A 23,693-nucleotide genomic window follows, 5' to 3' on the forward strand; every position below is an offset into this window, starting at 1 on the left:
AGTAAGTAAAACATTCGAAGAGAGTGATAGTAAAAGCATATGATTTCTGACGGTTCCCAAACCAGGGTCGACTGCACCGTCCTTCCACTGCTCACATTCGGGCTCCTGGCCGCCCAGATAGATAAGATGAATCTGGCCAGTGCCCTTACCGCCGGGTTCGCCTCTGACATCAACGTGGACCAGAACACGATCAATCTTGGAAACCAATTGATGTATCTTGGCGTCGTGCTTCTCGAGATCCCCTCCAACTTGCTTCTACATAAGGTAAGATCCGCCCCTGGCTCTTGACCACTACCTGTGTTTACCTGGTATGCACGCACTGACACTTACACCGTTCTTCAATAAGATCGGCCCTCAGAGATGGATCTCGGGTCAAGTGATTGCCTTTGGCATCGTCGCCATCTGTCAGGTCTTCATCACGAACAGGACGGGCTTTCTGGTCTCGCGGGCGGTGCTCGGGCTGACGGAGTCGGGATACATCCCCGCGGCGCTCTTCACGTTGTCGACTTGGTACACGAAGGAGCAACTGGCGAAGCGCCTGGCTGTTTTCTTCTTCGGCATGTTTGGCGGTAACGCCATAGCCCCTATCCTAGCGTCGGGAATCCTGAAATTAGATGGCGTGCGAGGCCTGAAAGGTTGGCAATGGCTCTTTCTGAGTGAGTATCCCCTTTTGGTCTCCCGGACAAGACGTATAAGTCAATGCTGACAGTTGAGTAGTCGAGGGTTTATTTACGTTGGTCATTGCCGTGATGATGTTCCTCTTCCTCCCAGGGTTACCCGACAACACCACGATAGCCCCCAAGACCGTCGATACGGCTGTATCATCATCGGCCACGAGCCAGGAGGACATTTCGTGGACAAGCAGCGACCGAGGAACTGGTGCAGAAATGAAGGATTTCGATTTTGGTTTAGTCTGGAAGACCATTACCCATTACCGTCGCTGGCTCCATTTCATCGCGTCATTCTGCGTCTTCTCGACATGGAGCCCCTTAACAACTTATACGCCATCCACCATCATGTAAGCAAAGAGCCAACAGCCCGTCGCAAATCAAAATCAACGAACGAACCACTGACTCGGCGTGATATATCACTACCGCCACAGGTCCTTAGGCTTCGACCGCATCACCGCCAACGCCCTGGCCGCTGTGGGCCCCTTCCTCGCCCTGCTCGTCATCTTCGCCATGGCCGTCTTCAGCGACCGCACCAACAAGCGTGGGCTCGCCGTCATCGTTGGCGTTATGCTCTATCTCACAGTCCTGGTTGTAGCCCGAGTGACCCAGCCGCACGCGGGCAAGTGGTCCCGCTGGGGCCTGTGGACCGCCGTGAACGGCTTTGCGGTTGGGTATCATCCGGTGCACAACACGTGGCTTCAGCTCAACTGCGAGGATCCGCGGGAGAGGAGTATCAGTGTAGCGTAAGTTTCATATCTTCACGAATTCATAGGTGCAGCTCAAATAACGACATATGCTGACTGATGTTGATGCAGAATGTGGGTCATGGCCTCCCAAGGCGGCCTCATGGTAGGCACGCAGTACTTCAGGGGCGGCGATGCTCCGTAGTAAGTAAACCCAGAACTGCCGTAAAACTCAGGGACAGTAATACTGATAACCGATGAAGCTACAATACTGGGTTATTTATAATGATTGCAATGGCGGCTATTGGCTTGGTCCTCATGATAGCGCAATCAATTGTGTATACGGTGCATAACCGTCGAGTCGTCCAACAGGAGCAAGGGGCTCAGGATATTAGAGAAGTTTGGCTATATACCCCATGAGTAAGCTATCACTCGAAAGGATCAGTTATAGAAGCTTATATCATTGTCAAGCATTGTTCATGCTCGATTTGCATTTATAAGCCGTTAGCTAGCTACTGGCTCTCAAACAGGCGCAACGGCCGGCAGCATGTTACAAGTTACCGACTCCTTGCTTGAAGGCTGACAGGGGATACCGAATTATCATGTGACCCATGACCAACCAAGCGCGATGCTGAATGAGAGGAAGCAGCTGGATCGTACTTGGAGAAGGGAGACAGCCTGGCCATGGTATACGTTTGCCCCTCATATTCCTGGTCTGAATCTCCGGGCCTGTTGGCACCTTGGCCATTATGTTTCATCAATGGGAGAGCGTACCGAACTTCGGCAGACCGGGCTCGGATCACACTGCATAAACGAGCTGTGGTATGGGCGTTTAAGTGATCGGCAGAATGTTCTGTTGTGGTTAGGGTAGCAGTCCCATCCTGTCGGGTGCTGTAACTAGCGAATAACGACGAAACAAGGCCACTACATAAGCCAACAGACGAGGTTGAGACGGAGAGCGAGTATTTCGATGTAGCAATGAGACAGGTCGAGAGGCAATGCGGAGTTCAGTAAGTAGTTGGTGCTGGCCATTGGGTTGCACGAAGCCCGTTTCCAGCCTCTCACCGTCCCCCCTCCTTCCGCCATGCCTGCTAGCTTATGTCGCTCTGCCCTGCTTGGATGCAGGAAGATATACTCCGCATATCCAGTGTCCCCCCCCTTCATGTTTGCTAAGGGTTGCGTCCAGCCTTATGGTATGTAGCGATAGTGGTAGCGCGAGCGGGCTTGTAGCAGTCTGGGGGTCTGCCAGTCTTGTTCTAATGTTGGGTCCCGGCGAACTTGGCTTTTGCGGAGAGACCATTACTCCTTACCTATTCCCGAGTGCCACAAATGGTCGGGACGAGAACCTTGTGTTTCTATTCTCAGAAACAACATTACACGACGCCGCTGTCGTAGTGCTTGGCTAGCTACGAAATCGGGTCTAAAACATGAAAGATCCGAAACAGACATACACACTGCGAATAGATTAAGCCTGGCCGCTTCACATCCCAATTTCAGAGGGAGTGGCGTAGGCACAGAATGAAGCTGCTGCGTGTGGCCGTTGTCGCAGGAGGGACAGCATTCTTGTCAGGCAAGTTCACCACGCCGTCTACAAGGGCAACTTTTTTTTTAGTTGTCAAGTTTGTTAAATATCACTCGATGCATATCACTTCCTTCATGATAAGGAGAAGCTTGGCCGAATACAATACTGGTTAGAGTATTTCATTACAGTCTTTTGGCATAACCGAAACGACGTTGATTCTGTAAAGGGTAGTCTGGTAACTAACAATAAACTGTCAAGGCCGGCTTGCTGCAGCGCAGTCAACCTCCTGCAAGTCTCCTGCAGCAATAAGGTTCGCCGCAGACTCCGAAGCACTCGCCAAAGGCTGCTCGAACATTGAGGGCGACCTCACGATCTCCGCGGGCGCCAGCGGGGATAACGGCATCAGACTGGATGGGGTCAAGAGCATAGATGGTGGCATACACATACAAGACTGTCCCAACCGATGTGCCGGCTTCACGGCCGGCACCATCTCCAGCTCGACCCTGGAAAGCGTAGGGGGCGACATGCAGATCAGCGACGTGGGAGGCCTGCGCAACCTCTTATTCCCCGCCCTGCGCGAGGTGCGCGGGAGAATCACCCTCGAGAACCTGGTGGATCTGCAGAGCCTCGACCTCGCGAACCTGAAATCCGTGAACGAGTCCTTCATCATCGCGAGCGCGCCGGAGCTCGCGAACCTGACCGCGCCCCCCCAAAGGGTTCGACGTGACCGGCGACCCGGCCCGCGTCCGCGTCTGGGACGTCGGGCTCGGCTCCGTCGACAGCTTCCTCATCGCGCCGTCCAATGCCTACACGCGCGATATCAGCGTCTCGCGGATCCCCAACGTCGTGTACGCCGAGCTCGCGACGAGTAACGGCGGGACGGTTACCATCGAGGGGAACGGGCACCTGACGCTGGGACTGGGCAACTTCCGCAATATTTCCGAAAATGGGTTGCTGATGCCGGCCCATATCGAGACGTTGAACGTCTCGGGGTTGTCCGACATCCGCTGGAGTAGTAACAGTAATTCGCAGAGCAGGCCTGGCGAGTACTACACCCTCGGCACGCTCTCGGTGCGTGACAACCGGCTGCTGGCGTCCCTTCCGATGTTCTGGGAGGGCATCGACAGCCTCGACATCTCGCGCAACGACGCGCTCGCCGAGCTGGCGTTCCCGCGCGCGCCCGCAGCGGCGCGCGACGCCGTCGCGTCCTCGCTGCGGAACGTGGCTATCCGCGAGAACCCGAAGCTGGAGCTCGGCACTACGGCCGAGGACGGGAAGTGGAACGGGACCGTCGCGACCGCGGGCTGGATCTGGCCGACGGCGGATATGGAGACGTTGGTGTTGAGCGGGGTGGTGCACGATACGTTCTTGTGAGTTTTGGCCGGGGCCCCCTTTTTCCTGTTCAAACCTTACCTACATACCTATCTACATGCACCCTGGAAGAAAAGATGGCGACGTTCAATAGCTGACTGGAAACTGAATAAAAAAAAACAGCCGACCCCTAGAAAAGATCCACGGCCTCACGACCTCATCCTCCCCGAACCCGGCCAAGCCGCGCGTGCTCGATACCTTCGCCCTGACGACGACCGTGGCCGCGTTCCACTGCGGGACCATCGACCAGATGCGGATGCACGGCGTCTTCGTGGGCGACTACACGTGCAACGGCAACAGCATGGACATGGTGCCGCCCCATCACGAAAACAGCGCCGTTCGGGTTCGCGGAGAGGTTTTCGGCGAGGGGAGAAAGATGGCCTTGGTCGTTTCCATGTTTTGGTTCGTGCTGGGTTCTTTGGGTTGGCTGGATGTTTAGTTCCGGGGGCTTCGGATCGGAACGGAGCTAGGGAAGGAAGGAAGGAAAAGGGGCTCGGATGAACCAACTGCGAGGACATGTGGATTATGGTTTACGTCATCAAACGTATAGGAGTTGGGATTCAATAATACTTATCCCATGTCAGTGGTACTCTAGTAATCAATACTCCAGGAAACCTGTATATTCCATGTGGCACTGATCAAGTTACACATTCACACACAAGCAACACGGCATAACCAAGGCATAGGCAGCCTCAAAACATGTACAGAGAGTGGCAATTTGTTTTCTTGGGGGGTCCTTTTCGCAAGCACTTTGCCGGGCCCAACAGGGTGATAGCTGATCCATCTGGAGGTTATTATCACCAGCAGGGGGAAAATTGCCAGATCTCTATAAAATACACCGTAGTAAGTGTCGCAGACTTTGAGAACACACTAGTAATCCAGCCGCCTGTTGTCGTCGTTTCCTTCCGATGTGATGATGATGATGCGCACGCTTGATGAGAGAAACCGGAATATATATCATTGTTGTCCTTGTCCCTATTCCTTTGCCTTGATGCCATTTGCCTTTGCCCCTGTCTTACCAGACAGTTTTCGCCTTGAGAGAAAAAAGTAGAAAAATAAAAAGCAAGCACATGTTGTTTATACACGCTTCCATACGCCTGTTCGTCCCCTGTTATGGTTTTCGCTGGGCTCATGGCGTAGAGGGCGAGCCAGGTTGAGACAACCTCCCAACCAAGAGCATTTCTGACCTAAACAATTCACTAGAAGTTCTTCTGTTTTCGAGCATAGTTTGTTTCTTCGGTCTGACGGGTTTCCTCCTTCTGTGACCCGGGTTCGGGATAAGGATGGGGATGGGGATGGGGATGGACGCTTCGTAGGCGAGGGTCGATCCTCTGGCCGCTCGTGTTGCTCTACATCACAGCCGTGCCGAGCATGGATCCCTCCATGGCCATATTATCCATCGGAACCTCCATTTCTCCCCCACGCGTCTCCATACCCGTCATACGAGCCTCCATCGAGATCATCCGTTGCTCCATGTCGACTAACCGCTTCTCGATGCCGTCGATTCGCTGCTCCATGCGGTTGAAGCCCTGATTCAGGTCGTGTCCGATGCGATCGAGCTTGTTGGTTAAGCTGCGTATGCTCTGGGCGATCGGCGTGTTCTCTTGTCCGGGTGGCGCGGCAGGGACTCTCGCCTCGTGGTTATGTCGGTGTTCCTGCATGGCGAACCGCCACTGGTTGTTGAGGTTGACTTCGCAGACCGCCTTGGCACGCCAGGGGCAGTCGACCTTGCGCGTCGAGGGATTCCGCTTCTTGGCGGTGCTGTTGTACTTGACGCCGCCGCGGTCGCACACGAGGTCGTAGCGCGTCGGCTTGCCGTCGCGGTAGTTGCTGGCGCGCAGCTTGACGACGCCGTAGCCCTGGTCCTTGGCGACGCGCTGGACGTTGGTCAGGAGGTCCTCGAAGGTGCGGTAGATGCCCTCGGGGGCGGGGCGAGCTGGCCCAGCTCGGACGGATTCGACATGGGCGCGCCGGTGCGTGCCGACATGGGCGTCGGCGTCGGCACCGGCACGGGCGTGTGTTGTATGCCGCTGGCCGAGGCATTGGGGTTGCCGCCGCCGTTGACGTTGCTGGGGGTGCCGTTGGTCAGGGGATGGCCTGACACGCCGCCTGGCACGGCGGGTGACGGCTGGAGGGGAGTTGAGAGCGAAATGGTGGCGGTTTAAGGGGGCGATCAGGGGCGGGTGGAGAGAGAGAAAAAAGGGGGAGGAGTGGTGTGATGGAGGCGGAAGAGGAGGAGAGGAGGAGGAGGATGGGGTGAACGAGGCCACGAGGCCGTCGTTGGACGACGAGTCCAGCGTGATGGTTGTCGTTGCTGATTTGGGCTGTTGTTGCAGAAACCCGGCCGACGCTATCGTGGTATTTTTTGTGTCGCCTGGCCGTAGTGCTGTCAATGATACGCGACGCTGGGAAGACGCGCGGGACCTCAAGTTTTCTGGGCTATACCGTGGGCGCCGTTGAGATTGTCAAGATTGATACTGTGCCTTAGAAGCGATGAAGAATAGAGAAATGGGTTGAACAGGCTCGGCCGGCCAGGCAATTCAGCCAGGGACGGGCCCCATGTATCACTGTGCACAAAGCTCGGGCCATCGTTCGATTAATCCCAACTGCACCCCCCTGGACTCCCTGAACAAAACGGGGCCAATCACTGCATTAGGGGGCTCCTGTCCACTGGAAAGGCTGCAGTTGATGTCACTGACAGGCAGCATCTGCTGAAGATGCAGTGGCACTAGATGTAAATGTGCCTGCATCTAAATTGAAAATAAACATTAAAATATATAGAAGAAAAAAATACTCGATGTTCTACACAACATGCAGCCTCTTACCCAAGTAATCTTGCTCAATGGAGGAATTGTAGGCCAAGACACTCCAAGGCGAAGATGCCAGTGGAATGCATCCAGGGAGCAGTTAAATCAATGGTGTACCACTTCCATACCTGCAGAAACAGTTGAAGCAGAAACTTACAAGATGCCAGCATAAGGTCATATGTTGAATGGGCATGAATACGTAACAATTTAAGAATCAACTGTACATTCCATGAATAAGGCAAGGAGGGTTCCTATTCTGACTTGGACAGGCTGTGCCGTACTCTTGTACGGCCACGGCAGCTGATGCACAATCAGAGTGCCTCTGTGGCTGGGGGATTTGATTGGTCGCTCGCTCTCCCGTCCATTCCACGGCCGATTAGACAATCAATTTACGACATCATTTGCTCTATCCTGGATTGCTGAGCTATCTACATCTTCGATTTTCCCTTTTTATTGACGTTTCAATGCAGTAGACTCTTGCGACAAACACGGCAGGCATGGCGACAAAACCAGATCCAGCGGCCGAGACAATGTTCGTCAAGCAGGAGGGGCCGGCCAACGGCGAATGGAGCGAGGGGCAGCTCGAAGAAGGACTGAAGCAGCTCAAGCTGCTGCACATCAAGGTAAGGGGACTTGCCTGGCTCTCAGCCATCGCGCAATAATATTGGATCTCCCGTGCTGACTTTGGTGTCCGTCGCAGTGTCGAGAGCTTCGCACTTCCCTGCCGCGCATGCTAGAGCCCATATCAACGCACAATGCCAACAGTACGTTGTCTTGCCCCCATCGAACCGCGCCCTGATGAAGAACCGATTTTGATTATTTTCTATAGACGAAGAACTGGCTATAGCCTTCACAAAATCTATCCACACGGCCTCCAGGGAGCTGGCAGACTTCCGCAAACTCTATCAGAGCAACGAGAGCAAAAAGGTGCTGGAACATGCGAACAAGAGTCGCGCAGCTGATCCCAAGAACATCAAACCCTGGCGGCCGAAAGACCACCCGGACTGGCTTGAATTGGAGCAGTAACATATACAACCCTCGGCTGTTGCTACCACATGCACGAATGGCCGAGGGCCTGCCACTGCACGAACGATTGTTATGATATTTTGCGCTTGGGGACTGGCATAAGGAGTTACGGGATCAGTTCTTTATTTGGATTATGCCAACAAGGTATCTATAATTTGGGTGTTGGGCGCTCAAGACTTAGTAGGCACGGGTAAGGCATGGTAACATCAACTATGGGATATGCTTGGGAGATGCTCTTCCACTTAGTAGGTACTGGCTTATGCATCGCTCTAGCCAGATAATATCTGACCTGACAGAGCGCGCGCGTAAAGGGCATGGTCTTGCTGAAGGAGCCAGATACCAGCAGGATAAACAAACCCCTTGAAGCTGCCGCTACCATCCACGATAATAGGCTGACAGCTGTATTGCTGACTCATCAGCAGCTGGCAGCTGGCACCTGCTTCCATGTCACTCAGTACCCGGAGTACATTGATAGCAGCCAACATTCGCAGACATCTACCTCCACAGACTGTTTACTGCTCAGAAATTTGAACCCAGATAAGTCTAGAATTGTATGAGCAGTTGTAGACTTTCCTGCAGTACTTTTCATCCTGTTTTGAAAAGATTTGGGTTTGAGTTGCTGCAGGCTTGAGTCACTGCCTTGAAGCTTGAAGTTGCTTAGGCGGGTAATGCTCGCTACTTGCTTGCTGCAAAAAGCACCAAAAAGCACCGACCTGCAAACCCCACCACCTAGAATTCACAGAATTTAATTTTTTGACCCCTCGCCTTCACTTTGCCAGGCAAAACCCACTTCAACGTAGTGAGTAGCGACATTATCCTACCACGACCTGCCCCATCCTGCCCATCGCGGCTTTCTCACCTCTTGACATTACGTCCTCTGCGATCCCCAACTACCGACCCGATTTAATTTTTTCGAGAAATCGGCAGGACCGCCAACATGTCGAAATTCTTTGCCGGTGGCGACAGCTCCAGCGAGAGCAGCTCCGACGAGGAGGAGCTCTACTCGGAGGAGGAGGAAGAAAAGCCACAGGGAAAGGCCGAAGACTCTTCCGAAGAAGACTCTGACGATGATGATGATGATGATGATGAGGACGACTCCGAGGAAGACTCGGATGATGAGGGTGCCGGCAAGACGGGTGCGTCTCGTTTCTTGCGCGGCGATTCCTCCGATAGCGAAGACTCCGACGAGGAGCGGGTAAAGACTGTCAAGAGCGCAAAGGACAAGCGCTTTGGTGAGCTCGAGGCCATCATCAAGGCCATCGACAACGGGCGCAAAATCAACGATTGGGGCTCCATCTCCAGCGGTAAGCACAGATCCAGCCAGGCTGCTCCCGCGCTGAAGTCCTATTGATGACTGACTAACATGGTTGCGCAGAGTTCGACAAGTTGAACCGACAAGCACCCAAGATTGGCGAGGGCAAGCAGATCCCCAAGGTCTACATCAAGGCCCTGGTGGAGCTTGAGGACTTCATGAACGAGACGATCGCTAAGCAGAAGGTCACCCCCAAGAAGATGAACGCCACCAACGCCCGAGGTCTCAACGCAGTCAAGCAGAAGGTCAAGAAGATCACCAAGGACTACCAGGTCCAGGTCGACAGCTTCCGCAAGGATGAGGATGCCTTCATGGAGTCGGAGGACGAGGTCCCCGAGCCCAAGGTTAAGAAGTCCAAGCCTACCGATCTTTACCTGGACGAGACCACCGCTGCCGAGGCCGCTAACGACGATGGCTTCGCCGCTGTGGGCAAGGGAGGCAAGGTCCTCCAGTTCACCCCCGAGAGTATCCTGAAGCACTTGCGGGGTATCCTGGAGTCGCGAGGAAAGAAGAACACCGACAGACTGGAGCAGATCAAGATCATGGAGAAGCTCCTCGAGGTGGCCAACACCCCCTACCTGTCCCTGCGGGTGCTTCTGACCCTCGTGTCCGCCCGATTCGACCTCAGTGCCGGTTCCACAACGTCGACGATGCCTCTGGATCAATGGAAGGCCGCCGAGAAGGACCTGCAAACTCTTTTCGAGATTCTCGAGAAGAACAAGGACCACATCGTCATTGAAGGCGCCGAGGAGTGGGAGGATGACGACAAGCCCCCTACCATTGGCGAGGGCGAGACTTACCTCAAGGTTCCCGGCAGCATTGTGTCCTACGTCGAGCGCCTTGATGACGAGCTCACGCGATCCCTGCAAGCCATCGACCCCCATACCTCGGAGTACATTGAGCGCCTGAGCGACGAGGGCAACCTGTACAACACCATCTTCAAGGGTATGCTGTACTACGAGCACCTCCAGAAGGACTCTACTCTCCAAATTCCCCAAGACAGCGTCAACCGTATCGTCATGAGACGGTTGGAGCATGTCTACTTCAAGCCCGCGACGGTCGTCAAGATCCTCGAGGAGAACGCTTGGAAGAACGCCCCCGCTGACGCCGAGTCTGCCGTGACCCCTCGCGTGGCGGATGCTGATGCCACGAGCCTCCTGAACGTTCTCTGCAACTACCTTTTCACTAACAGTGAGGGCATCATCCGTGCCCGTGCCATGCTGTGCCAGATTTACTTCTTGGCCCTGCACGATGAGTACTACAAGGCACGCGACATGATGCTCATGTCTCATTTGCAAGAGTCGATCAACAACTTCGACGTCCTGACCCAGATCCTGTACAACCGCACACTCGTCCAGGTCGGCCTTTGCGCGTTCCGCAAGGGTCTCGTTTACGATGCCCAGAACACCCTGCAGGAGATCTGCGGCAGCGGTCGCCAGAAGGAGCTGTTGGCTCAGGGTGTCATGATCCAGCGCTACAGCCAGGTTTCGCCTGAGCAGGAGCGTCTGGAGAAGCAGCGCCAGCTGCCCTTCCACATGCACATCAACCTGGAGCTGCTCGAGTGTGTGTACCTCACCTGCAGCATGCTTCTTGAGATTCCTCTTCTCGCCCAGACTGGATCATCACCCGACATCAAGAAGCGAGTGATCAGCAAGACGTACCGCCGTATGCTCGAGTATCACGAGCGTCAAATCTTCACCGGCCCTCCCGAGAACACGCGTGACCACGTCATGCAGGCGTCGCGAGCACTGGCTGCCGGCGAGTGGAAGAAGTCAATCAACTTTGTCCACAGCATCAAGATTTGGGATCTGATGCCAGATACCGAGGGAATCAAGACGATGCTCTCCAAGCAGATCCAAGAGGAGGGTCTGCGGACGTATCTCTTCACGTACGCCCCCTTCTACGACACGCTGTCCGTCTCCACTCTGGCGACCATGTTCGAGCTGGAGGACCGCAAGGTTGCGGCCATCATCAGCAAGATGATCAGTCACGAGGAGCTTGCTGCTGCTCTTGACCAGGTCTCGGCCACGGTCATCTTCCGTAAGGGTGTTGAGCTGTCGCGCCTTCAGAGCTTGGCCCTTACCCTGTCCGACAAGGCGGCTGCCCTCATCGAGACCAACGAGCGCACACTGGAGCAGCGTACCCAGGGCACAGCCAACGCGTTTGATCGTAGGGGACAGAACCAGCGTGGCGGACACCGGGGAGGCCGTGGAGGCCGAGGTGGCGGGCGCGGTGGTGGCGGTAACACGGGCCCTAGACAGGCGGGTGGCACGCAGTTCACGGGCGGCGCCCTCGGTGCGGCGGTACGGGGTTAGAATGGGACCATTGTTTTCTCGTTTGTATGTAATGCATCAGGAGTCACTAAGGATTTGCCTTTTTTCGAGTCAAAAAGCATGGGGTGAGGCCGGGCGAACGAATCTGCAGTGTTAGCCAAAGGCCCCTTTCCAGGCTGGTATGGATGGTCTAGAGCTACCAAAAGAATTGACAGCTCGTTTCATGATATACGTTAGACATGTTTCTTTTTTTCCCATGAGTCCTGGAGTGACTATTACAATGTAGTGAGTGTGATGAGATGCGGTATGCTGAGAAGCTAAGATAAGTAGCTAGGTGGAGGGTGACCAAGCTCGAATATAATTTTACAGTCCAGATGTACCAACTCTTGTTCATATCATATACGCAATCCCAAGCGTAGTCCCTCCGAGAACAATCACGATTATTCACAGCTGTTGGGTGGTTTCAGACTCGAGACACGCTGGAGATGGCAGAGACGCAGACTGACTCGACAGAATAATAACCGCGCGGACGGTCTTCCATTTCTCTCCGCTTGGAATCTGGGTGCCCCACCATGGCCGCCAGTCCGCCACCGTTCCCCTACTAAACCAAAGGCCCAGGTCCAGGTCTCAGAGCAGTGATTTGCAATAGCTGACTTATACACAGAAATCCGAAATCCTCAACCAACCCGCGGATCTAGCATGGAACAAGGTAAGGTCGCAGAGGTAGGTTGGAAAAAGTTGAGTTTCTTCCCTTTCTACTTCCTGTTCCCATGTCCCGACTGTGTATCATAAAAAATCGCTCTTTAGAGAAATAGAACCAGACGCTTTCACCTCCTCATCTTGATTGTCGCATTCCTCGTCTTCCTTGCTCCTGCTCCTCCATATGCTCTTATCGCGACGGCTTCCACGCCTCGTAGCATCGACACTGCATCTGCTCCCCTCTTTCGCCAGCAGCAATACTCGGCCATCGCTTTCACGGCGCTCAACGCAGCAGCGACGAACCCATTGACGTGCCCAGCAACCGCTCTCACGCTCACCTCGACGCTCTCCGGCCCCGCGAAATCGCAACGACAGCAACAACAAGCCTGCGCCATGTCTTCCTCCTCAGCAGCAGCCGCCGCCACCGGCGCGACCGAGCAGCCCACCCTCGCCGGAACAGCGCCCGAAGAAACCTGCGCGGCGACCACGACCAAGACAGAAGAGAAAGAAGAGCAGAAACTACCCCCGCTCTCGGCCGCCGAGTTCCGGGTGTACAACCGCATGGCCGAGCACATGGACATGTTCCACGCGCACTTCCGGCAGAGCTGGAACCTGCTGTGGAGCGCCGCGACGAGCGGGAAGCGGCCGGCGGGCATGTCGATGCGGTCATTCATCATGGAGGGGCTGCAGTTCCTGCAGTACCTGACGGTGCACCACGACATCGAGGAGACGCACATCTTCCCCGTGCTGGCCAAGAAGATGCCCGAGTTCAAGATGGGGACGGGCAAGGGCAAGGGCGCCGCGGAGCTGCTGCGGCAGCACAAGGAGATCCACAAGGGGATGGAGCTGCTCGAGGAGTACCTGATGCAGTGCCGGTCCGGCGAGGCGGACCTGGAGATGCGCGTGCTCAAGACCAAGATGGAGGGGTGGGCGGACGTGCTGTGGACGCATCTGGATCAGGAGGTCAAGACGCTGGGGGCGGAGAATATGCGCAAGTATTGGTCGCCGGAGGAGATGAGGAGGTTGCCTATGTAGATGGGTGGATGGGCGGGAAATAATGCGGTGCACATGATAGGACACAACAGAGCAGCTAACACATGTTTCACTATCCCCATTCTAGTCTAATACAACGTGAGGGCGCGGGAAGACATCAAGGAAATGTATCGAAGATGGGATATACAGAGGCGTTCAGGTAGAAATGAGAATTATTCAAAAACAGTCTAGATCTCGGGCGTACAATTTCCTGATATGTAGTAGATGGTATGAACACTATGCCAACCCTTATTTGTTTTCCCCCAGATCGTTCAATCCGTCCCGTCACCATTGAACCTAGTACCCCTCCTTCCGGCTGACCTGGTTCACCAGCTTCTTCCCCTCGCTGAACCGCTGCAGGTTCAGCTCGAGCACGTCGGCGATGCGGTGGCCGAGGCTGTTGGACATGGCGCTGATGTGCGGCGTGATGATGAGGTTCTTCTTGGCCCACAGCGGGTGGCCCTCGGGCAGCGGCTCCGGGTCCGTCACGTCGACGGCGGCGCCGCGGATCCAGCCGGCGTCCAGGGCCTTCATCAGGGCGTCCGTGTCGAGGATGGGGCCGCGGGCGATGTTGGTCACGAACGGTTTCACCACCGCTTGCCCTAGAGGAGTCTGGCTGTCTTTGACCGAGGAGAGCAGCTTGAGCCGCGCCTCCGAGATCAGGCCCCGCGTGCTCTCGGTTAGCGGCACGGCGATGACGAGCCAGTCCAGCCCGGAACCCAGGAAGGCGTCGATGTCGGCGTCGTCGGTGCCCGAGTACCACTCCGCGGGGAACTCGCCGTCCGGGTCGCCGGTGCCGGGGACGATGTAGCCGGTGTCGCGCCGCGACTCGGGCGTGGGGCGCGGGTGGTTGGTGTAGGCGACCACGTCCATGGCGAGGGCCTTGGCGATGCGGGCGACCTGGCGGCCGATGCTGCCGTAGCCTAGGATGCCTCTGTGTTGCTGTGTGTAAGCCTGTGTAAGAGGAAGGGGGTGACTCCAGAATGATGATAATGATAATACTCACACTCGCTGCTTGACGCCGTCTTGCATGCCGTCTTTATAAGGCCATCCCTGGTGCCATTTGCCCTGGCGCTGCAGGTCTAGGAAATAAGGCACTGCGAGGGTGGATTAGATATCGTAAAGTCTATGTCCCAACGGTAGAAGGCGTTTGCATCTACTCGCAAAGACCTACATTGATGATTCAAGGCGAGGAATGTGCCAATGACCCATTCGGCGATCTGCGGTCTGTTCGTGTAATGTCAGTCGATTTTAAGCTCATCAGAGACATGTATCACCCGTCCATCTCTCGGTCCGTCCCGGCCGGCCCGGTCCCGGCGAGACAGACCATTGAGTGAGTGACCAAGCCAATTGCGTGGGACAAAAAACAGAGATAAGTACAGCTAAAAACAGTAACCAACCAAACAAACTACTCACCCGTGAACCCCATTCGTCGTACAGACCGCCACGTCCGTCTCCTTGAAAATGGGCGTCTGGTTGATCGGGTCGGCCCCCGCGCTCTGGAGCTGGATGTACTCGAGCCGGGGCGCCACGTCCGGGCTCGGGAACACGGCGCCGGTCAGCAGGAGCGTGGTGTGGGCCCAGTCGAGGTCCTGGGGAAAGGTGCGGTCCCGCCAGGTGTCCTGGTCGTGCACGACGATCTTGAGTCCCGGATGCGCCTGCGCGACGCGCCGGCGCCAGGCCGAGCCGGGCTGCAGCTCGGGGAAGCGGGCGGCGTCGGTGAGGACGAGGAGCTGGTGGCCGTCGAGGCGCTTGTTGGTGCTGGTGTTGCTGGCTGCGGCATCACCGCTGCTGGTGGTTCCGCCCCCTTCTCCGCCGGAGGATGAGTCGAGGATGTCGCGGATATACATTTTGCGTGAGTTGTGGGGGATGGGTATATATATGCGCTTATAGATGAGTGTGTGTGTGTATGTGTATGTGTATGTGTTATTCGCCGGTAAGAAGACCGGGGACGGACGAAAACCAAATCAGAATGCCACCGCACCTTGACGACCCCTCAGCTCAGTAAACTGGAGACAGATAGATAAATGTGCAGTAGTAAGTTGCCAAAACAGACTTGGCTCGAGTGAAAGATGAGATGAAAGGTCTCCTATCAGTTACAGCTCCTCCGTCACTTCCAGGAACCGTGGGGTAGTAAGACGCGGCCCCGTCCTATCGATCGCCGGGGGGGGGTCATGCTTAATAATAGAGCAAGCCTCTGCTATCGGGCCAATCGGGGATCGACCGGCCCCCCGCCGGGACGAATGGCACACCATATTGCGCAATACCTTCCTTACATCCCTCAAGTTCGAATCAATACACACGCAGGGCCACGTTGAAGTCAAATGAAAGACATACCATACCACTAAAGAAAGGGTAACACAATGATACGCAAGAACACGTGCATCAGAGACGTGCCTTAGATTGAAGGGAAAGGCCCGAAGCAATCGGAGATACAATCATCATGTGGTAGGGATGGGTACCAGGATCCTGGTGCCGCATGTGCTCTTGATAGAACCAATCTATGCCCTCAACACCAAACAAGCCAACTGCCGAAGGATCTCTTCAAGCGAGCCAAGTTGATCGCTGATCGTTCCATGCACCCTGAGAGAAGCTGACAGTCACCCTTAAGCTGAGGCCAAAAGAGCCAAAGCCAAGTCCAGAGATGGCATGCAAGTACATTGGGAGATAGGACGATGATTAGCCTACTCTCAGTGTCCTTAGCAGAGACAAAACTCTCCAGTTTCTTAGGTTCGCATCTTTATTTCAACTGCTGATGCCAGTTTGACCAATTCTCACGTATAAATCAACACCATCGCTCCAAAGTATACAAGAATCAACCAAGTCCCCCCGAACGACGTTTGACCCGTTCGTTACCTTCTCGTCGTCAAAAGCACTAGCACTTATGATACCCAACCACCACATTCCCCCACCCCCCGCTCCCGCCCGGCCCCGGCCCGGCATCGAACAGCTGCCCCTGGGTCCAGTGGTGCCGGTGCCACGTGTACGAGCACCTGTCCCAGACGACCTGGGCGTAGTCGGCGACCGTGCCGCACGCCACGCTGCTCGGCTGCGCGTTGTCGTTGCAGAACCAGATGGCGGCGTGGTGCTGGCAGGCCGCGATGTCGCAGCGCTTGGGCCCGGCGCCCGCGGCGCACTGCGCCGGGTTGCCCGCGGCGTCTTTGCGGTCCCGCAGCGATTGGATGGCGTCGTGGACCCAGCCTTTGCGGGCGCGGGTGTAGTCCGGGGTGTTGCAGAAGGGGCCTCGGGGGTCCTGCGGCGAAGGTTGGATTAGTTGGATAGGACGGCTATAGGTAAGGAGCCATGATGGGAGATCTGTAGTGTAGTACACAAGGAGTGGATAGGGGGTTTGTCAGCTTACCTGTTCGCGGGACTCGAGGAGTGTGGTGCTGTTCATGGTGGTGGTTTCCTCTGGTACTTTGACGTCATTGGGAAGGGGATTGGGCTAGAAAGAATGACAGACATTAGCAAGCCAACATCGAGGGTGGGTTCGTGGGAAGTACCGACAACGTACCGCTGCTGCGCCGATACCTCCCATAGTAGCCAAGGACGCGGCACTAAGATTTATCAACAGGTTCTTCATGATGATATATGTATCTATTATTCTCCTCGTATATTTTCAGCAGGGTTGTTTGTTTCTCGAAATAATTGATTACGGGAGAGCGAGGGTGTTTGTTCCAAGAGTTTCCGACACTGGGGTTTTATAGTAGTAGATGCATTTTTCTTCCTGGGTGGCTGACCTAGCGCCAAATGATTCCGAATCCGAATGAATGCTCAGTAGTCTCAGAAGACATGTATGCGTTTCCTATACTCCTCCCATTTCCTGACTGATCGTTGCTCACGATTCTTTGAAGCAACGAGATAGGCGAAACCGTCACATGCGAAGGAGAAGAGGGATGAAGGAGAAAACCATATATAGGCCATTTCCAAAGTTCATATGGCTTTGCTCGTCTAGGTTACACCAAGATCTGCAACAGTGTAGATATGCCCTACAGGAGAGTGCTCAAGCAAGTCTTATCCAATATCCAGCTTCACGATATCTCTGTGCGTATGTATGTCTGTATATGCAATTGGAATTAGAAAAGTACACAACGCCCAACCTTATGTGTTGCTGAAGGGGGTATCTCCAAGTATATGATGAGTTATTTCAGTACATGATTGTTGTTGAAAACCAAAGGCCAAAAAGCCAAAATCCAAAGAGTTATTTCCCGTTTCCCTGTGCTGTGCTGTGTCTAATATCCATCCATCCTTCCAACCACCAATGTGTACCTAACCTAACCTAGCATAACCTGATCTCCTATCCTGAACGCCGTGCTGCTATGATCTGTGGGGTTCAAGTTACTAATGTAGCAGTAGTAATAGTAGTAGTAGTAATAATGGTCCATAGAAGTAATAAGAAAACGTCAGTCAGTCCGCTCGACGTTTAGATGCTGTTGTTCCCCGGAATCCATCCATGATGATGAGAGCCCGTTTGTTTACCAATTCCCCAAATCCAACCCTTCCATTAACTGTCGATACTCGTTCGGCGTCATCCCGGGCGAGAGGTTGCCCATCCCCGCCGCCGCCTCCTCCACGTGCCCCGGCGAGTCGATCTTGATCTGGTAGTGATGATACTGCTGGGGCGTCATCTGCTGCTTTGGCGTTTCGGCCATCGGCTCTCGCTGTTGCGTCTGCGGCGGCGGCGTCATCATCAGTTCCTGCTGCGGCCATTGCTGCTGTTGCGGCGGAGGCGTCACGTTCCGTTCCGGTGGCGTTATCGTCGTCGGGTAGTCCACCGAAGAGAGCGGGCCGATGTAATCCGACGAAGACGAGGATCCGAACGGAGACTCCTTGAACGGCGACTCCCGGAACGGCGACTCTTCGGCAATGGTGTACGTGCCCCCAATAGTTGGCGGCTGAACCGCCACGGGGTCGTTCCCACCTCCACCTGGCGTATCCCAATCCCACGATGTCATGCTGGCACCACCATAGTCCACCGAAGGCAAAAAGGAAGGAGGGGCCAGAGTAGGAGCAGCAGCAGGAGCCGAAGAAAACGTAGGCAAAGGCGGCCCCGAAGCCGCCACGGACAACGGCGTCAGCGTAAACGACCCCGCGCTCGCCGTCCGGAAGTGCTGCGACGCCGCCGAGCTCCTCCGCTGGTGCGACAACGCCGACGTCGGCGCCAGGGTGCTCCTCATCGACCCCACCGAGCTCCTCCGCGACCCCGCCGCGCTGTAGTCGCCGCGCGCCGCCGGCTTGGACCACAGCCACATCGGCAGCTCGTCGTCCTCCCAGGCGTCGAGATACTCGTCCTCGAACTCGAGGCCCATGTTCATGGGGTTCTCGCGGTTCCGCTTCAGGATGTCGGCGAGCTTGTGCGCCTCTGTGTCCCAGTACGTCTGGAGCCATTCCTGCATCTCCTTCAGGCGCCCCTCGTCCGACTTGGACAGCGGCTTGAGCGACCCGTTCTTCTTCGTCTTGTGCTTGCTGTGCAGCACGTCCAAGAAGACGCGCTTCTCCGCCTCGAGGGCGTACCGCCGGTCCGCCTCGCACAGGGGGAACGAGATGATACGGTAACTCACATCGAGCGCGCGCACAATCTGCGACAGCTGGTGGTGGTTGAACTGGTTGTTCTGCAGGTCGAACATGACGAGCCCCTGATTCGCCGCGAGCACGCGGCACAGCTCCGTCATGTCCTCGGCTTCGCCGATGTTGTGGTTGCGCAGACGCAGCTGCCGCAACGTGCTGTTGTGCTTGAGCCCGCCCAGCGCCGCCGACAGGCCCCAGCCCATGTGGCTGTCTTCGAGCTTGCCACTGTAGCCCGACAAGTCCAGATACTGCAGCGTCGTGTTACTTTCGAAGAACTTGGACAGCAGGTCCAATGTTTTCGGGCTGGCGCCTGCCGGGGAACCTGTCCCAACGAGACTCAGAAACTCGATGGTAGAGTTATTGGTAAGTGCCACCAGTAGCTTGTTGAAGTTCTCTTCGATATCGAACTGAACCATGTTCATGTGAAGGCGGTTCGGCCCCTCGTTACCTTCGATTAGGTCGATCCAGTCCGTGGATCTTTGCTCTAGAGGGTTACCGCTCAGGTGAAGGTGCATGTCTCTGCCACTCCCGACGCCGCAGATGATTGCTGTTGCTATTTCACCATCAATACCGCAGTTATTAAGAATTAGGTGCTTCAGTCCATTGGACTCTTCCGTCTCCATGTATCGTAGTAAGCACGAGATGGTGTCAAAGTTGGCCTATAGGAATGGTTAGCAAGTTGGCCTGGTAGGATAAGACTGGATTACTACACACCTTCCATCCAGATAGATCAAGATACTCCAGGCGCCATACATTCGACTGAAGTGAGTTGGTCCAAGGTTGAAATAGCGGCCCATCCAGACCTCCCTTGAGACAATAGCTGAGATCAAGATGACGTAGTTTGGGTGTTTCGTTGAGTGTTTGAGACGCCCTGGACGCATCTAGTCGACCGAAGTTGTTTGCGAATTCCAACGTTTCCAAACTGGTACGCTGCTCGTGTATGGCCTCCCAGACGGAAATCATGGCAACCTCATCGAGGTCACAGCGCGAGAGGCCGAGGCACCGTATGAGACCCGCATAGTTCTGCAGCGTTTGGCCTGTATATTCTTGTCAGCTAATTTGGTCTGTGGCAATGTTGCTTGACTTGATAACTTACAAAGATCTGAGACGTCAGTGGCGCTCATGGGATTACCATTCAAGAATACGGATTTGCATCTCATCTGCAGCGACCTCAAGAGGAGGACAATAGGTGGAATGAGATCGCAGCCCCTGTTCCGTGGGGAAGATGCTTCCGAGGCATCAGAAGCAGCGGCTACGTAACGACCGCTCAAAACCCCGTTGAAGTTTACCTGCCTGACCGATTCTGACGCCAGCATGAGACCAACAATTTCCTGGAATAGTACAGGAGAATGCTCCATAATTTCGTATTCATCACGAGTCAGACTACGTTTACCTAACGCGGGGTATTAGTTTAACTGAACCTCACAACATTCATGAGGATAATGAAGCATATAGTTACCTGTCCGAGAAAGCCAAGGCGTGGGCTCGAGGCGTTTCGAATTGTCGTACATGTTGGAGAGCGCCGAAAAGTCGACGCCGTCAAAGTTCAAAGACTTGAAGTAATCATTAAAGCGCAGGGCGCGGAAGACGGCCAGAAGCTGATACCCACTGTACTTCAACATTCTCTTTTTCGGCCGCAGGAGCTGGAACTCGGGAGAAAACCGTGCGCTCTCCCAGTTCACCTTCCAATCGACAGATGGACAGTGGTAGCCCTCGAGGAAAGCTTCCAACGTCCTCTTGAAACCACCGTAGTCTTCGCCCTCCGGAAGATGAATATGGTCTGTTTCGCCGTCGACAAAGAAGATCTCACGCCGGGTCCATAGCGGCCATGCAGGCTTGAGATGAGTGTCGGCCTTGAAAAGCTGTGAGATGATGCTGCGGTGATGCCGGCTCGACAAGCCGATCTTCTTGGGTGAATCCAGGGGCAATCTTGAACGGTCAGCTAAGGTAACATCATACTGGGAGGCTAAAGAAAACTTACCGAAAGATGAGATCGAATCGCTCGTCGCCTAGATGAGCATTGACTTTAGACAATGTCACCAGGCCGAACCGAACGATGTTGGGGTTCACCCGTTGGCCAGTGGGCGATTTGGAGAACTGGGCGAGCATGCAGACATTCTTGCCCAATGCCAAGTAGAAGGAAGAGTTATCCCTCCACCCTTTCTTGATCTCACCCGAGCCGGAAGTGGCGCGAGTATACGGATGCCGCGGTATAACGGGGAATATCTCCGGTCGTACCATACCCTGCTGTAGGCTCTGGGCGGACAGAATCTGAGCAAAATCGGCCTCGACATCAGACGAAGTATGGTCGTCCAATAACCTCGCTCTCTGCTTAACCGCCAGGCGAATGTGCTTCAGCCACTCATCCCTTTCCTCGGGCAGGTTGAAATCCAGCTCGGTGCTGGTGAAGGTGGAACCGTCGACGTTGTCTTTCCACCACACCTCGATCCCGAAGGAGGGTTTCGTGCCCTCGTCCCTGAAGGCCGACACCACCATCTCCAACGGGATCTGCAGCTCGGAGCCATGCTTACTACTGCTTCCGGACGCCAAATCTCTGAGCGAGAGGACCGAATCAACAGGCGAGAGACCGCTCTCAACGCCACTTGGAGGAACAGACAGCGTACCGGATAACTGGGGGAACTGGTCCAAGGCGGCATTGCGACTCTTGAACCTGAGGAGCGACGCGGTCGTGAGTACGAGGAACTCCTTCTTCGTCTTCAGGAGCCCCGACTCGTGGTGCAGGCCGCCGGCCTTGATGACGCCGACGAAGTCGCCCGAGATGCTGGTGCCCTGGCTGCAGCTGCCACACGGGCTGGTGGGCCGGGTGGAGTCGGAGCCGCGCTCCGTGTAGTCTTGGGACGAGGCCTTGGAGTGGGCGCGGGCCAGGCTTTTCGCCTGCTGATAGCCGTAGGAGGCCGGCGTAACCGCCGATAAAGAAGAGGTAGAAGGCTCCGAGGCGTGGGTCTTGCGGAGGGTGGTGCGCTTGCGCTCGTGCGGCGGGGGCACCGCGAGTGAGCTGTCCGACGAGGACGCATTGGAGAGCTGCGAGGAAGAGGAAATGCTCAAGGTCCGGAGGGCCCGGAGCGGAGAGCGGATGCCTGAGAGGGAGGGTCGGCGATGGCCTTTTTTGCCATCGATGATCTCCTGCGCCGCATTCTTAGGCGGCTCCGCGGAGGGTGTGGCGGAGCTGGTCTTGGGTCGCCCTTTTCCTTGGTATAATGCGCGTTCCATGGTGAGTGAGTGAGAAGTAAATGAGTGTGAGTGTTGGTTGTGGAAGGTCCCCGGTAGATCATCAATGCCGCCGGGGGGTCTCGGAAATGGTGGTATGGTATGTTTGTTACTTGTCAAAGTATGTCTCTCATAAAGACCCCATCCTCTCTAGTAAGAAGCTAGGTTAGATCCAGCCAGCGTTCACCCAAAAAGCGAAACCTGCCAGAGAACGCGCATGGACAGTCCGTCAGAGTAGCGACAGTTGGAATCAGGCGATTGATTGCAAGCTCGCGCTGCTGGGATGCGCGATGAGCCTGGACGGCGTGTGGTGAGATTTCGATGATATGTCGAGATAAGCTACCGAAACAAGAGTGCCACGATCTGCTTCGCAATTGGAGGGGTCCCGCTACTTTACGAGACCATGCCGTGTTGGAATCTTGACAAGTCTTGTTTCTCACACCCTCTGTCCAGCTCAATGGTGCATCTGGGCTAAAATCTGCTCGGGTGCCAGAAATTAATTAGTCTCGATTTGGGCCGGTGGCGGTTCAAGAGTTCGACAAAGACAGGACAAGCGACAACCTGTTTTCAAGCAACGGCGGAAGGGCAGGATTCAATTCAATGGGCAGAGCGTAGAGGCCAGTTAGGAGCCTCGCGGGGTTCAATTTGCCCTTCGTTCTTCTCTCCTAGGCCCGCGACCAGGGGGTGGCATTGGCAGGCATTGGCAGGCATTGGGCCTTTTTTCGAAATGCGCCCGCCCTGCGCCAATCAGCGTCGTCGGTCTGGCCGTACCCAGCGAAAAAACAACAACACCCCTATCCCCCTTATCGCCAGCACGCAGCGCTAGAAGGTAGAAGCTCTTCAGCTGGCTTGCCCACTCACTGCTCCCGGCGCCGAGGTCTGCGTGCTGGTCTGCCTCAGAACACTCACAGTTGGGTTTCCCGGGTTCGGTAGGCTTTTCGCACTCGCACTACCCAGGTGATCGACACGGCATTCAGCATTCAGCTGCGGTTGTTTGTTCGTGCACGCTTGCTTGATTGGCTTTGGGTTTTGGTGTGTGTTGGGTTTCCCTGATTTTGCATATATATACCCGTCGTGATTGACGCAAACTAGATGCAATATTGATGAACAAGCGGCGCACACGTCTCTCTCCCTCCCTCTCTCCCCCTCTCTCTGCAGCTACTGAAATGAAACGAGGAAAATCACAAGCAGGACACAGTAGCAGGACCTCCTTAGCTTCAGCAGCGTCCTGCCTCCTGCTACGACCCAGAACTACCCAATAAGGGAGATGAGTTATGATGTCATGCATCTGGCAGATCTCGTGGTGGGCCTTCAGCTTGAATTTGATCTGATCCTTCTAGAAGTTATTACCTGCACACGCAGAACACGAGGTGCTCCGAATGAATATCGTATTAACGACGAGGGAGGCAAGCAAGTGGTGGGTGCGCTCTTTTGGGTATTTATTTCGCTTGTATGTCCTGCGGTTCCGAACCTCCCCATGCCATTCTTCGGTCATGCCCGC

At 55.2% G+C, this 23,693-nt stretch overlaps 8 protein-coding genes across 8 annotated transcripts; 4 read left to right on the forward strand and 4 right to left on the reverse strand.

The window, feature by feature from the left end:
• Positions 1-39: 39 nt before the first annotated feature.
• PG986_008413 (uncharacterized protein) lies at positions 40-1,559 on the forward strand (the record flags this gene model as incomplete). Its single annotated transcript, XM_066844635.1, has 5 exons — positions 40-264; positions 347-656; positions 718-1,018; positions 1,103-1,414; positions 1,487-1,559. The coding sequence occupies 5 exons, from the start codon at positions 40-42 to the stop codon at positions 1,557-1,559; spliced, it is 1,221 nt and encodes a 406-aa protein (XP_066700747.1).
• Positions 1,560-3,339: 1,780 nt separating this feature from the next.
• Positions 3,340-4,686, forward strand: PG986_008414 (uncharacterized protein; the record flags this gene model as incomplete). Its single annotated transcript, XM_066844636.1, has 3 exons — positions 3,340-3,388; positions 3,592-4,246; positions 4,371-4,686. 3 exons carry the CDS (start codon positions 3,340-3,342, stop codon positions 4,684-4,686), a joined length of 1,020 nt encoding a protein of 339 aa, XP_066700748.1.
• A 910-nt stretch (positions 4,687-5,596) lies between these two features.
• PG986_008415 (uncharacterized protein) lies at positions 5,597-7,224 on the reverse strand (the record flags this gene model as incomplete). Its single annotated transcript, XM_066844637.1, has 2 exons — positions 5,597-6,375; positions 7,212-7,224. 2 exons carry the CDS (start codon positions 7,222-7,224, stop codon positions 5,597-5,599), a joined length of 792 nt encoding a protein of 263 aa, XP_066700749.1.
• Positions 7,225-7,584: 360 nt separating this feature from the next.
• Positions 7,585-8,080, forward strand: PG986_008416 (uncharacterized protein; the record flags this gene model as incomplete). The annotated part of the gene is made up of 3 exons (XM_066844638.1): positions 7,585-7,677; positions 7,755-7,818; positions 7,884-8,080. 3 exons carry the CDS (start codon positions 7,585-7,587, stop codon positions 8,078-8,080), a joined length of 354 nt encoding a protein of 117 aa, XP_066700750.1.
• Positions 8,081-9,017: 937 nt separating this feature from the next.
• On the forward strand, positions 9,018-13,399 carry PG986_008417 (eukaryotic translation initiation factor 3 subunit C; the record flags this gene model as incomplete). The annotated part of the gene is made up of 3 exons (XM_066844639.1): positions 9,018-9,384; positions 9,456-11,695; positions 12,620-13,399. 3 exons carry the CDS (start codon positions 9,018-9,020, stop codon positions 13,397-13,399), a joined length of 3,387 nt encoding a protein of 1,128 aa, XP_066700751.1.
• A 294-nt stretch (positions 13,400-13,693) lies between these two features.
• On the reverse strand, positions 13,694-15,246 carry PG986_008418 (D-isomer specific 2-hydroxyacid dehydrogenase; the record flags this gene model as incomplete). The annotated part of the gene is made up of 4 exons (XM_066844640.1): positions 13,694-14,330; positions 14,403-14,493; positions 14,571-14,623; positions 14,813-15,246. 4 exons carry the CDS (start codon positions 15,244-15,246, stop codon positions 13,694-13,696), a joined length of 1,215 nt encoding a protein of 404 aa, XP_066700752.1.
• Positions 15,247-16,271: 1,025 nt separating this feature from the next.
• PG986_008419 (uncharacterized protein) lies at positions 16,272-16,979 on the reverse strand (the record flags this gene model as incomplete). Its single annotated transcript, XM_066844641.1, has 3 exons — positions 16,272-16,649; positions 16,758-16,841; positions 16,911-16,979. 3 exons carry the CDS (start codon positions 16,977-16,979, stop codon positions 16,272-16,274), a joined length of 531 nt encoding a protein of 176 aa, XP_066700753.1.
• An 892-nt stretch (positions 16,980-17,871) lies between these two features.
• On the reverse strand, positions 17,872-22,195 carry PG986_008420 (uncharacterized protein; the record flags this gene model as incomplete). Its single annotated transcript, XM_066844642.1, has 5 exons — positions 17,872-19,623; positions 19,679-20,001; positions 20,061-20,357; positions 20,424-20,893; positions 20,946-22,195. 5 exons carry the CDS (start codon positions 22,193-22,195, stop codon positions 17,872-17,874), a joined length of 4,092 nt encoding a protein of 1,363 aa, XP_066700754.1.
• Between the last annotated feature and the right edge of the window lie 1,498 nt (positions 22,196-23,693).

The sequence above is a fragment of the Apiospora aurea genome, assembly GCF_038362705.1.
Source record: "Apiospora aurea strain CBS 24483 chromosome Unknown utg000005l_segment0_segment0, whole genome shotgun sequence".
NCBI classification, from domain to species: Eukaryota; Fungi; Ascomycota; class Sordariomycetes; order Amphisphaeriales; family Apiosporaceae; genus Apiospora; species Apiospora aurea.